The 15206-nt window shown below is 37.6% G+C and overlaps 1 protein-coding gene across 1 annotated transcript in view; it reads right to left on the reverse strand.

The window, feature by feature from the left end:
* Nucleotides 1-15206, reverse strand: part of LOC142341807 (U5 small nuclear ribonucleoprotein 200 kDa helicase-like) — a 252374-nt gene that overhangs the window by 219539 nt on the left and 17629 nt on the right. The window contains exons 4-7 of the mRNA XM_075393052.1: nt 14667-14856; nt 7150-7368; nt 6795-6991; nt 6183-6471 (exon numbers count right to left, since the gene is read on the reverse strand). Of these exons, the coding sequence (XP_075249167.1) occupies nt 6183-6471; nt 6795-6991; nt 7150-7368; nt 14667-14856 (895 nt within the window). The remainder of the gene's footprint in view (nt 1-6182; nt 6472-6794; nt 6992-7149; nt 7369-14666; nt 14857-15206) is intronic.

Raw genomic sequence — 15206 nt, forward strand, 5'->3', positions numbered from 1 at the left:
AATGAGGAAACAATTTGAGACAATTTTCAATTATGACTTCTGAGGAAAGCGAAGAAACTGTTCGATAAATTAAATCAGTAAACACTGGCAAAGCTGCTTTGACCTTCCTTTATAACTCGGGAATCTGAATACACCAAAGGCTTAGAAAGCGAAAATCTTTGCGATGTTTCTTTGCCAAAGGACATGAGAGAGAGTAAGCGAGAGAGAGAGAGAGAGAGAGAGAGAGAGAGAGAGAGAAAAGCGACAGAGAATGAAAAAGAGACACACAGAGAAAACGATAGAGAGAGAGAGAGAGAGCGACAGAAAAAGCGAAAGATAATAAGAGAGAGAGAGAGAGAAAAGAACAGCGATAAAGAGAGACGAAAGCAAGTAAAGAAAAAGGGAGGAATAGAGAGAGAAGGAATAAAAAGAAAGAGAGAGAGAGAGAAGCAATGAGAGAGAGAGAGAGTAAGATAAAGAGGGAGCGAGAGAGAGATATAGATAGAGAGAAAGAGAGAGAGAGAATGAAAGAGAAAGAGAGAAGGAATGAAAGACAGACAGAGAGAGAGAGAGAGAGAGAGAGAGAGAAAATGAAAGTGCGATAGAGAGAGAGAGAGAGAGAGGGAGGGGGAGAGAGAAGGAATGAAAGAAAGAGATAGAGAGAGAGAGAGAGGGGAGAGTAAGCAAGAGAGAGACAGAGAGAGATAGAGAGATAGAGAAACATCGGTAAAAAGAGAAAGCGAGAAAGAGAAAGCGAGAAAAAGAGCGAGAGAGAGAGAGAGAGGTACAGAGAGAGATAGAAAGAGGGATAGAGAGAGAGCGAGAACGCCACAGAGAATGGGAGAGAGTGTGTGTGCAAAAGAGCAAAAAAAGAGTGAATGAGAGAGAGAGAGAGATAAAGAGAGGCAGAGAGAGAGAGAGAGAGAGAGAGAGAGAGAGAGAGAGAGAGAGAGAGAGAGAGAGAGCGAAAGAGAAGGAATGAAAGAGGGCGAGAGAGAGGGAGCGGGAGAGAGAGAGGAGGAATGAAAGAAAGAGATAGAGAGAGAGAGAGAGGGGAGAGTAAGCAAGAGAGAGACAGAGAGAGATAGAGAGATAGAGAAACATCGGTAAAAAGAGAAAGCGAGAAAGAGAAAGCGAGAAAAGAGCGAGAGAGAGAGAGAGAGAGAGAGAGAGGTACAGAGAGAGATAGAAAGAGGGATAGAGAGAGAGCGAGAACGCCACAGAGAATGGGAGAGAGTGTGTGTGCAAAAGAGCAAAAAAAGAGTGAATGAGAGAGAGAGAGATAAAGAGAGGCAGAGAGAGAGAGAGATAGAGAGAGAGAGAGAGAGAGAGCAAAAGAGAGAGAGAGAGAGAGAGAGAGAGAGAGAGAGAGAGTAAGCAAGAGAGAGAGAGAGAGAGACAGAGAGAAAGCGAGAGAATGAAGAAAAGGAGATACACAGAGAAAACGATAGATAGAGAGAGAGAGAGCGACAGAAAGCGACAGATAATGAAAGATAGAAAGAGAGAGAGAGAGAGAGAACCAGAGAAACGAAGAGCGATAAAGAGGGACCAGAAGCGAGAGAATGATAAAGAGAGAGAGAGAGAGAGAGAAAACAAGGAAAAAGGGAGGAATAGAGAGAGAAGGAATAAAGTGAAAGAGAGAGAGAGAGAAGGAATGAATGAAAGAAAGAGAGAGAGAGAGAGAGAGAGAGAGAGAGAGAGAGGAGAGAGAGAAGGAATGAGAGAGAGATAAAGAGAGAGCGAGAGAGAGAGAAAAAAAGAGTGAACGAGAAACAGAGAAGGAATGAAAGACAGACAGAGAGAGAGAGAGAAAGAGAGAGAGAGAGAGAGAGAGAGAGAGAGAGAGGGAGGGGGAGAGAGAAAAAATGAAAGAGTGCGACAGAGAGAGGGACGGGGAGAGAGAGAAGGAATGAAAGAGAGAGAGAGAGAGAGAGAGAGAAAGAGGAGAGAGAGAGCGAGAGAGAGAGAGAGAGCGAGATAGAGATTAAGCAAGTCATTGGCCTCTCTCGATGTGACCGCCTAACCATGCTGCCTCTGAATAGAATTTTTAAAAGCAATAATTTTTGGTTCTGAATCCAACCCATGCCACACTCACGCCCACACACACACACACACACACACCAGACATACACACACACACACTATTGCATACACCCAACAAGCATCACACATCCCAGGACCACCAGGGCGCAATAGCACAGAGGTATCTGCCTCGGTCTACCACTCTTTTGACCCGGATTCAATTCCCCCCATCTACTTTTTTTTGGCCTTTTGGTTCTGAATCCAACCCATGCCACACTCACGCCAATACACACACACAAACACACCGACACCACACGTACACACACCCACACTATTGCATACACCCAACAAGCACCACACATCCCAGGACCACCAGGGCGCAATAGCACAGAGGTATCTGCCCCGGGCTACCACTCTTTTGACCCGGGTTCAATTTCCTCCATCTACTTTTATTTGGCTTTTTAGCCTTTTTGGCATCTCTCGACGTGACCGCTTAACCATGCTGCTCAACGCACCTCTTAAACATGCGCTTCGAAAGGCTTCTTAAACATGCAAAAATTTGTCTTTTTTAGAGCTCACGCGTTTAATATAAGATTCTGTTCTCTTTAAAAAAAGATTGTCCACGAACCCTTCTATATAAACGTTACAAAACATTACTGTACTATACACAGAAAATAGTCACCGTTAATTGCCATAAACCCGGTTGGGACTGAAAAACAAAAAGAAAATTGATTTTTCTAGACAAACATTTTTAAATTGTTAACTTTTTATTTTTCGTATTAAGACATACTCCTGTTCCTCAATGAGAGGATAAATAGGCTAGTATCAACGTCGATAGGCATTAGAGATGGCAAATGAGACTTACGAAAACAAATTTTAGGTAGCGGGAATGTAAAATCGGGCTTATGGTAATACCTCGTTTCTATTTGATGTCATTTTCTGACTCCAACCAGGTTAGATTGCTTTTCTGAGCAACTGCTGTCTAAAATCACTTTGAGCAGAATGAACGAAGACAGAAAATAGCTTGGAAATCTCAAAAAGATTTCATTCAAAAGGTTGAACAATCTGAACTACTTTAAAGCGAAAATTTTTGATCGATGAAGAAAAAAACATGGTACCACAAGTCCTGAAATACGACCCAAAACTTAGAACTACTGTACTTGATTAGAAGATCAATTAAACAATGCCAACCAAAAACAATATCAAAAGTTGGAGAAACTAGTTTTGATAACTAATGAGAAAAATCACTGATAAGAATGAGCGAAGAGAGAAAATAGCCTGGAAAGGACAAAAAGATTTCATTCGAAGTTGAACAATGTGAATTAAGTAAAAGCAAAAATTTCTGTTCGACGAAGTAAAAAACATAGTACGACACGTCCTGAAACATAGCTGGAAGATTGCCAGAAAAAAACCGCAATAGCTTTGTAGATCTGCAGTCTCAAAATAAACAGTAAGAAAAACCAAAAAAAATCTTTTCATTGAAGGGTGATGTGTTATATTTTGATTTAAAATCTGTAAAAGTTTTTGCTGCCTCCATTAGCTGCTCTCTGATAACCTTCATTGACAGTGACACACACCCATTTGAACTTATCTCTTTGAATTAATATAAATAAAGTCAATTTCAAAGTGAGGAGGTCATTTTTGTGAGGTAAGTCAAGTGTGACCAAAAATTTTATCACGCAAATGATTTAAAAAAACTCGCTCCACTAAGAGGAAAAAATGACTTCACGCAAGCACTTCAGTTTAAACTGCATGAACTAATGAACAAAAAGCACATTTGAAGTGATTGTGACGTCATATGGTCGTAACAAAAAAGGCGACGACGAAATAAACAAAAACCAGAAGGCCAATAATGGCCCCAGCTATTGCTAGGCGGCTATTAAAAACAATCCAAACTTAGAACTACTGTATCAGACCAGCAGATCATTTAAACTACGCCAGCCAAAACGTGAAGCACATCAAAAGTGGGAGAAATTAAAAAAAAAACCAAACAAACTAAACACAAAAATAACGAATTTTGAACCATTTAAATTCACCCATTAACTCACTCAAAAGCCTTCAAAGAGGTTTATTGGCCAGTAAAAAGGGAAAACATAGCCGGCAGATTGCCGGAAAAAAGCCGCCGTTGACGAGCTTGATGCACATCGGGATTCGAACAGAAAAAAAAGGAGATAAATTGACCAAATTTTTTCTATTTTTTAGTGTCACAAGGTGTTTAAATCCGGCATGCAATTTCAGTTAGATTCTAAAACTATACTAAATTCAGCTTCTAAACTGACAGATAATAAGCTTAATACCAAAGTCAGCTAGCCAACACACTAATAAACTTTGATAACAAAAATCTCAATGACTTAATGACCGAGCTTTATCGGTTTATCCCGTCTCTTTTGATTTTGCCTTTTTGACCTTGACTGTATTCACTATTTTGCGTAATTCATTGAGTGAGTGGATTTAAAAACCATTCAGTTGAAACAGTGAGTGAGGTAAGTCAGAAGTCAAACGTGAAAGTCGTGAAAATATAAAACGAAAAACGGGATCCAAATGTAAAGCGAACTAAGAAAAGAGCGCCTAAATAATAGCCGTTTGAGAGGCTGACGGCGGCTATTAATAAAAATAACAAATATAGAAATGTGACAAATACTTACATGAAATTGAAAATTGCAAAACTTAATTAAATGTTGCAAAAATTTGTGATATTAAATCTTCAGAACCATTTAATTGCCTCCAGAGGTTCTCCAAAATTCAAGCCTTAAAAAGTTTAATCGGCTAATAAAGAAGGCTTAATTTGCTAATAAGTTTAATCGATAAACTAGGAACATGACAAATAATTTAGGGAAATTTAGAAAAAATATCTTTATCAGGAAAAAATGAAAAATTTGTTATTTTAAAAAGCCGAATAAAAGAAACAGTTTCAAGAAATTGCAGATTTTATCAGAAGATTGAAAAAATTTACGAAATCTAAAAAACATCCACTGTGACTAGAAACCACGTGAAAACCTAATATCAAATCTTAAAAGAGTTTCTGTGGTCCTGGGCTTGAAAAACTCAAGAAAGGCCAATAGTTTTCATACCTAATGAGAAAAATCACTGAAAACTCCGAAATATGACGAAAAACACGAAAAACGGCAACATTTTTTACTGCAAAACTCCTAAAATTGACTTTTTAACCTTAAACTACGGCCTTCCCGGTAGCTTCATCACACTAAGCACTTGCACTTGAAGAACTAATAAACGCGGCTAAGGGCCTCTAATGAAACTTAATGTCCGCTGGCGCTACCTGTTTATCCCGTTTTTAAGGACGACAAGTCAGATGGATCAGACGAAAAATCGGTCAAGCGAAAAATCGCACAAGAGAGACCAACAGGACTAATATAATTGTTACAAACTTCGTTTGAGAGCAATTAAAAGTGATATCAGTGAAATCAAAAGGTCATATCAACAAATATAAAACCAATAAAACCGAACAACTTGCCCAAGACAGTATAAACTTGAAAAAGAATAACATTGCCAAAAAGCGTCTAAAAAAGTGATATCACAAAAATAGCTCAAGATTGCATCTTGAAGTCTAATATATCATTGAGGTCGCCAAAAAATGCTAGCAAACGTACAGTCACTTCAAGATGTTTTAAAAATACCACTTTACCCAAAAAAAACAGCATCGAAAAAAGTCTTACGTAATAAAAAAAATTTAGCTCGCTTAGCAAAAATTCTCACACCTATATTTCTCGCACTCTCCCAAAAATGGGGTTTGATCAAACATGATTCTCTGCTCTTCAATTCGTTCAGCCGTTTGACCTAAACACTTAGTTTTCACGAGCGGTATTGACTTTTACACACTTTTTTAAATATACTCCAAAAAATCATCGATAAAAAAGACACTCCGCCAATACTCGTCTTGGAGTCGTAAAAACTAGGACCGCTATAATAACAGGCTGAGAAGATGAGGGCGGCTATTAAAAATTTTATATTGTGTTCCATCTCAGAATGTGTGTTCTACTCTAAAGCGTGAAAGGTCTTGAGTGGCAGACTCGCTATGCTCTGAACATTCGAAACTCGATTTCCGTTTATGTGTGGTCATTTTTTCCCGGCTGGTGAGTACTTTGATAATTATGTGAGCACGCCACGGGTTGCGTAGTATGCACCCTTAAACTGAAGATTTGAGAACTTAAATCCTTCACAACCTGAGTGTTCCATTTGCTTCTCTCGCCTCGAGGACGAGGATCCAGCGGCACTTTCACCTCCCTCTGCAGCCGTGGTCTCCCACAAAGCATGCAAGATCACACTCAATTTGGGGTCACTTTGCATCTTGTCCTCTATCTTCTCCCTTTCATCCTGACTCTGTGCTTGGGCCAACAAGGTGCAATAGAGCACTGTGTTTCTATTCTGCACTAGTTTCTTAATAAATGCGAACTGGTCGAATGACAGAAGACCCACCAATTGGTTCTCGCAATCTCTGTTGTCCCCAGCCGACTGAAGCAATTTCAAATCACGGTAAATAGTCGGATTCAGCAAGCGACTACTTACTGAATCACAACATGTCGAATATCGAATTTCGTCGATATATTTTACACTATAATAAACTTTAACAAGAATACTGAAAACGGGCGAAAAAAATTTTAACCAAATTTTTTGGATTGTTCACCTAAGTTATGTACAATGCCTATTTCTGCTAATTTGTACTTCCTAACCAGATATTTAGCTACTTATTCTGCAAAAAAGTAACGAAAATCAGATGATTTGTGACGAGAACAAATTGACTAAATAAAGCTATGTGGATAAGGTAGCTAAAGTACCTTTAGAATAGCCAACACCTCGTCAGCTTTCTTTTGACTCGCATGTGCATCACTGTAGACCTTGCTAAGGTTCCTTTGCAGCCAGTAGGCATCAATGTCTCTTGGATTCAGCTCCTCTCCCGATTTTGACCCCTTCTTGCTCGCAGCTGCTGTCAATCCGGCATTTAGGTGTTTTTTGGCCTCTTGTTTTTCTTTGCCTACATCAGAAACTGAATCTTATTCTTTTTCAGACAACGCTTCTGAGTAGAAAAATTGCCACTCACAGGCTGATTTTAAGTGTGTTCAATCCTATACCATCGAAAATGCATGTCTAATGGCAGTCAAATGAAGAGAATGCAAGCAAAACATAACTGACCCTCTGATTTATCTCCCTCCCCTTCACCCTCAGCTGTGTCCATATCGGTGTCACTTCCCTCATCTTCCTCGTCATCTTCACTGTCGCTCCCTTTGTCCCTCACCTCCCCATACACGTTGTCTCCTCCACCTGGTTCCAAACCAGTATTGTCCTGGTTCTCTTCATCTGAGTCGTCAAACTGCACGTTTACACCGTAGGTCTCATCTATCTCGTCGTTCTCTGTAAACAAAGAGGGACCCATTCATTTGCCCAAGAGGATTAACATAGCAAAACATTAGTAGAAATATAATGAACAAAAGATTTCACATTAAAATTATAGGTGCAAAAATTCACTAGAATGACGGCAGTAAAAAATACTTCAACAACTAAACATACACAGCAGATTGCCGGCAAATAGCCATCATTGATTCCCATAACCACAATTAGGATTGGAAAAAACCAAAATGGGAAATTGAAGTGATTTTTTTAAAAAGAGCAAGTTATTTCGATTGGATTTCATACCTAGACATACTCCTGTTTCTTACTGAGAAGATGCAGTCGTCGGTATCAATACCGTTAAAAATTAGACCTGATAACTAAGACTAATTACAACAAATCTCAAAAACCGGGCATCTATACTGGTCTTCATGGGTTTATCCCATTTCGATTCTTGATCTCTCTTTCGATACTTTTTCTGTTCATTCTAGACTGCTGTAGAGCAATTGCTGTTTTAGAGCACTGTGAGCGAAAACTGAAAAAAACAAAGATAAGTCAAACGACTTCAGTCGTAGGAGGGATAGCTATTAGGGGGGACTAAATTCTCTAAATGGGGCTTCGGATCTTTTCCGTCTGCGCCCCCAGTACGTTATGCGCCCCCCAGTTACAGAGCACGTGTCATTACACAGTAAATCATTATGTAAGAATATTGCACGTGCGTCTGGGGGGCGCAAATAATATGCGCCCACTAAGCTGGGGGGGGGGGGCACAAACGGAAAAGATCCGGGGCTTCAAATGACGCATTGAGAGGTTATTATATCACGCAAAGCCCAATTATTCAAAGGCGTAAAAGTCACTCAAAAAATCAAAACGCTCAAGCGATAATTTTTCCGTCGAGCGTAAAAAAGACGCATTAACAATAATTCATTTAAACTTCGTTCAAGAGCAATTAAAATTAATCTTAATACATTACAAGTACGCATAAAACATACCCGGCAGATCGCCAAAAAAATTTACTTGTGATTTCCATAAACCCGATTGGGAGTGAAGACCAACTATCGAAAGAAAAGACTTCATGCATAATGTTGAACAAGATGAGAACTAAAGTAAAGGAAAGCAAAATTTTATTAGATGACGTAAGAACAAAATAGAGCCGGCTGAGACAGACAATGAGAGCGGATGGTATAAGAAAACTTTCCATTGTGTAATTTCAGTTATGCAATCATTAATATTCGCCGTCCTTAAACATTAACTGAAATGCAGGAGGCAAAAACGTTAACAAAGTAAAATTTTCCTCAAACTCTGCTCAAAACTAAAATTTTTCCGTCATAATTATTAACAAAGCCTGCTTAGTGATAACCAAATTTCGATTATTTTCGAACCAAAATATGCTAGAAGCAATATGCGTCTTGTTTAAACCAAATTCAATAAACACCAACAAAATAAATATGTGTAAAATTGTCAAAATCCAAAAAAAAGGTCTAATCCAAATTAGCTAAAACTTCAATTCGCTTAAAACTCCAGCTTAATTTACAAAAAATATGAGATCCCATCAGAACTAAGTCATTTTTAAACATAGCCCGCATATTGCCAAAAAAGCCGCCGTTGACGCACCTGATGCACATCGGGATTGAAACAAAGAAAAAAAAGAAGATAAATTGACTGAATTTTTTTCTGCTTTTTTTTAGTAACAAAAACTGATCTAATTTAGCGTGTAGTTTCAGTTGGATTCTAAAACTGTGCTTAATTCAGCTTCTAAATCTTATTAGCTGAAAGCTAACAAGCTCAATACCAATGTCAGCTAGCAAACAGTGTAATGCTATTTGATACCTTAATTCTCAATGACTTAATGACCGGGCTTTAACCCATTTCTTTTGATCTTTTGACTTTGACAGTATTTACCACATTGCGTATTTGAAAGCGAATTTTAAAAAAAGGACAGCGCCTAAATATTAGCCGTTGAGCGGCTGACGGCGGCTATAAATTAAAAATACCATTGAAACTATTGTAAAAACCACAGAAAAACATTGAAAAAGCCGAACATGAACAAAGAAATTTTGCAGCTCAATTCAACTCACATCATTTTCTCGCTCTCTCGAGAACACCAATATAAACAAAAAACATTTCCGGCGGATTGACCGAAAAGAACCGCGATAGATACTCCTCGTTGCCTTCCATGTATTGAAACAACTAATGAAATAAGATAGATAGATTGACCACCAGAGTCTTAATAGACCACCAGACTTTTTGGTTAATTTCGGATTGTCATTTTTATGAGCCACATACAATCTACAAGGAAAACACCCCAACTAAAATTCGAAATCAAAAATTCAAGACTCTAATACCAAAGAATTAGGGCATACAACTTAGGCACTAATTAGATGCACAACATTGACATTTAACTATTGTTCAAAAAATTTAAAGTTCATTAAGCGAGTTCAGAAGTCATTCTTTTGGTCATTTGAGGTAAGTCACGCAACTGACCTAAAAGCAGAAAAAATGATGTCACGCACACAAGTTTTAACTGCAAAGCAGTAGAAATCACTGAAACTGAAAAAGTCAATTTCAAGAAGTCAGGTCGCAAGAATAATCAATGAAGAAGACGAATTTAATAGCTGCGAAAAACAAAACTCTAATAATTCAAAACTGACCGATTGGCAGAAAATAGCCGCAATAGCTACGTGGATCTTCAGTGTCAAAAAGAAAGTAAAAGAACCAAAAAAAATTGAGAAAAAACTGTTTTAAAAACGCGAACAAAAAATTTTGATCGCCCGCAGAATTTTTTTGCACCTCACTTTCTCGCTCTCTCGGAAAGAGCGTTATGAACAAAAACTACTCTTTTCACTCCACTCCTCAACTTTGTTAAGCAACCAAACCTCCAAAGTTTTTCACGCGTTTCTTTTCCTGCTTCAAAATTCATTCCAATAAGTGATTTAAAAAATGATTTCTCCATTACTCCTCTTCGAGTCGAAAATACTTTGGATTGTAAAAAAGACATAGCACCAACTCAATTCAATTCTTGGAGTGTAAAAAACCAAGAGCACCACAATATAGCTCCGCTCAGCTTACAGCTTTGCAAATATAAACATAAACCGACAAACATCGAAAAAATTTCTCTCTATTGACAGCCGGTGTAATTTAGTTCAGGGCTGTAGCCCAGATAAGTTTTTTTATGGCTGTAAAAACATCAGCCAAAGGTAGGATAAAAAACCCGACTCCCGGAGTACAATTCCGTCACCTCGACGGAGGTACTAAACACTCGGCTATCAGGGCTTTGTCATCTAATCTCTAATAATCGGTTTCGGTTGAACAACAAACTTTACTTCGGAGTGAGAGCAATTGAAACCACTCAAAAGTCAAGAAGAAGTGCGCAAAAAAGTCACTTGAGAAGTCAAAGATTATTCCAGAAGAAAAGCGCAAAAGGGTCAAGCAAAAAATTTGCAAAAAAGACCCACACGTTAACCACAATTGCTTCTAATTCAAGAGCAAGTGATTAAGGATTGTATTTAACTAGAACATAGCTGGCAGATTGACGTACAATTCAAAGAATTTTCATTAAAAAAACGAAAAAGCTAGAACTAGTCAGGACAATAAGTGAATTGGGAAAACCATTTCCAAAAAAATCAGATCAAAAAACAAAAAAGAACAGAAATCAAGGTCAAAATGCCGCTAAGAACAAAAACCACTAGCGAGAAAAGTAAATTTGATTCTAACAAAAAACTAGGCCTTAAATGAACTATGAATGGATTGGGAACACCAAAATATGAGATCCCATCAGAACTAAGTCATTTTTAAACATAGCCCGCATATTGCCAAAAAAGCCGCCGTTGACGCACCTGATGCACATCGGGATTGAAACAAAGAAAAAAAGAAGATCAATTGACTGAATTTTTTTCTGCTTTTTTTTCAGTAACAAAAACTGATCTAATTTAGCGTGTAGTTTCAGTTGGATTCTAAAACTGTGCTTAATTCAGCTTCTAAATCTTATTAGCTGAAAGCTAACAAGCTCAATACCAATGTCAGCTAGCAAACAGTGTAATGCTATTTGATACCTTAATTCTCAATGGCTTAATGACCGGGCTTTAACCCATTTCTTTTGATCTTTTGACTTTGACAGTATTTACCACATTGCGTATTTGAAAGCGAATTTTAAAAAAGGACAGCGCCTAAATATTAGCCGTTGAGCGGCTGACGGCGGCTATAAATTAAAAAGACCATTGAAACTATTGTAAAAACCACAGAAAAACATTGAAAAAGCCGAACATGAACAAAGAAATTTTGCAGCTCAATTCAACTCACATCATTTCCTCGCTCTCTCGGAAACACCAATATAAACAAAAAACATTTCCGGCGGATTGACCGAAAAGAACCGCGATAGATACTCCTCGTTGCCTTCCATGTATTGAAACAACTAATGAAATAAGATAGATAGATTGTCTTTTAATAGACCACCAGACTTTTTGGTTAGATTCGGATTGTCATTTTTATGAGCCACATACAATCTACAAGGAAAACAACCCAAGTAAATTCGAAATCAAAAATTCAAGACTCTAATACCAAAGAATTAGGGCATACAACTTAGGCACTAATTAGATGCACAATATTGACATTTAACTATTGAATGTTCAAAAAATTTAAAGTTCATTAAGCGAGTTCAGAAGTCATTCTTTTGGTCATTTGAGGTAAGTCGCGCAACTGACCTAAAAGCAGAAAAAATGATGTCACGCACACAAGTTTTAACTGCAAAGCAGTAGAAATCACTGAAATTGAAAAAGTCAATTTCAAGAAGTCAGGTCGCAAGAATAATCAATGAAGAAGACGAATTTAATAGCTGCTTCGCAGCTATTAAAAACAAAACTCTAATAATTCAAAACTGACTGATTGGCAAAAAATAGCCGCAATAGCTACGTGGATCTTCAGTGTCAAAAAGAAAGTAAAAGAACCAAAAAAATTGAGAAAAAACTGTTTTAAAAACGCGAACAAAAAATTTTGATCGCCCGCAGAATTTTTTTGCACCTCACTTTCTCGCTCTCTCGGAAAGAGCGTTATGAACAAAAACTACTCTTTTCACTCCACTCCTCAACTTTGTTAAGCAACCAAACCACTCCAAAGTTTTTCACGCGTTTCGTTTCCTGCTTCAAAATTCATTCCAATAAGTGATTTAAAAAATGATTTCTCCATTACAGCCGGTGTAATTCAGTTCAGGGCTGTAGCCCAGATAAGTTTTTTTATGGCTCTAAAAACATCAGCCAAAGGTAGGATAAAAAACCCGACTCCCGGAGTACAATTCCGTCACCTCGACGGAGGTACTAAACACTCGGCTATCAGGGCTTTGTCATCTAATCTCTAATAATCGGTTTCGTTTGAACAACAAACTTTACTTCGGAGTGAGAGCAATTGGAACCACTCAAAAGTCAAGAAGAAGTGCGCAAAAAAGTCACTTGAGAAGTCAAAGATTATTCCAGAAGAAAAGCGCAAAAGGGTCAAGCAAAAAATTTGCAAAAAAGACCCACACGTTAACCACAATTGCTTCTAATTCAAGAGCAAGTGATAAAGGATTGTATTTAACTAGAACACAACTGGCAGATTGACGTACAATTCAAAGAATTTTCATTAAAAAAACAAAAAAGCTAGAACTAGTAAGGACAATAAGTGAATTGGAAAAACCATTTCCAAAAAAATCAGATCAAAAAACAAAAAAGAACAGAAATCAATGTCAAAATGCCGCTAAGAACAAAAACCACTAGCGAGAAAAGTAAATTTGATTCTAACAAAAAACTAGGCCTTATATGAACTATGAATGGATTGGGAACACCATTTAGAAAAAATCCGATCCAAAAATTTGAATTAGTAAAAACCACAGTAAAATTGCCGCATGTGAACAAAAAACCACTAGCGAGAAAGCGAATTTTTCAAACAACGTTTTTTCACTCTACTTTAAAATTACAGCGAAAAAATTTTACGCCACAAAACCACTCTCGTTTTCGCTCCATTTCCTATTTCGGCGTGACCAAAATCCTTACTCCAATTTGACTTCAAAAATAAAAAATGTGTGAACAGATCTTAAAAAAAACAGCGCCCCAATACAATTCAAATTCTTTGAATTGTAAAAATTCTTTGTATTGTAATAAAAAGGAGACGGTCAAAGTTGCTTCCAAACACACAACTAATAAATTAGATAATTGCGAGAAAGATCTTTGATTGAAAAGTTGGAATGAAAACTAAAAAACGAAAAAGCCGACGTGATCAAAAAAATTCGTTATATTAGCAACTTTTTTTCACAACTAATTTTTCCGCTTTTAATATTAACAATTGTTTTCATCGATATGATCAGAAAATCATTCTCTCTTCTCTGCTTTTCAATTAGTTAAGTTATCTATAAAAAAAAGGGTTATCTATATGCGCCGTTCTCTCAAGAACTTTTTTCAAAGTCGATCACTGAACGCAGCGCATGCTCAATCAACTTCTCTCGCTTAGCGACTATCGGTTCACCCTGACCGCTTTTCTCACTTTCTCTTTTAGGTCAAAATGCCGCGTGAACAAAACTACTTCCTTTAAAAAAAAGACCGAGAGAAAACAAATGCTCCTCTTCGAGTCGTAACAAAGTATGTATAACGAAAAACGTGAAAAAGGTAAAGCGCATTAAAAAACATTGCCGGAAGAATTCCGGAAATGACTCGAAGTAGAAAAGCGACCATCTTAACTGACCTAATGCATATTTGACATAATTATATTAATCATAAAATTAATTCCTAAAAAATTTAAAAAAACTATCAACCATAACGAACGAGCAAGACCTGCTTGTCTAAGAGAATGAATCGATTTAGGAACCCTTAATACCATTGACGAGAGAGAACAATGAATCGATTGTAAAAACCATTTAGAAAAAAATCCGATCCAAAATATCGAAAAAACAGTAAACATCAAAGTGAAATTGCCGCATGTGAACAAAAAAACCACTTGAAAGAAAGCGAAGTTTTGTTCAAACACCGTTTTCTCACTCTACTTTAAAATTAGAGTGAAAAAATTTCACGCCCCAAAACCACTCTCGTTTTCGCTCCATTTCCTATTTCGGCGTGACCAAAATCACTACTCCAATTTGACTTCAAAAATCATGAAAATGTGTGAACAGATATTAAAAAAACAGCGCCCCAATACAATTCAAATTCTTTGAATTGTAAAAACCAAGAGAAGGCCAATAATAGCCCAAGCTATCGCTGCGCGGCTATTAATACCGTTATTATTTATGCAAATTCATGCAAGTCGTCATTCTTCATGCCAACGGGATCATTCATGCTTCAGCCCCTCTTTATTTAAACTACCTGCGTTGTATTTGTCGGCGTTCTGAAAATCTGTGATTTTCCTGGTAAGGTTGACAAGAAGTGCGTATCTCTCATCAGGCAGGGATCCCAACATTGACTCGACCTCTTTGCGTCTTTCTTTCTCCTTCCTGTTCTCTGTCTTGAGAGCTATCAATACTTCATCTGCTGCTCCACACAGAACATCACGAGGCTAGAAATCAAATAACTGCGTCGAAAAGCATTGAACAAAATTCAACAGAAGCAAGAGGCTGTTCAGGTTATAGCTGCAATATTGCCAGAAAAAACAGCGAAATCATCGTAGATTTGCAGCCTCAAAAAGATAACAAAAAGACAGTAAAAATACTCTTCTTTTTATTCGTTGAGATATAATTTATTTGCTGCTTCTAATAGCTTCTTTTAAATGACCCCCAATTAAAGTGACACGCACACACAGACACACACACGCACACACACACACACACACACACACACACACACACACACACACACACACACACACACGCAAACACTCACGCACGCACGCAAACACGCACGCACGCA

Source organism: Convolutriloba macropyga, chromosome 1, assembly GCF_964194025.1.
Source record: "Convolutriloba macropyga chromosome 1, txConMacr16.3, whole genome shotgun sequence".
In the NCBI taxonomy this organism is placed as follows: Eukaryota; Metazoa; Xenacoelomorpha; order Acoela; family Convolutidae; genus Convolutriloba; species Convolutriloba macropyga.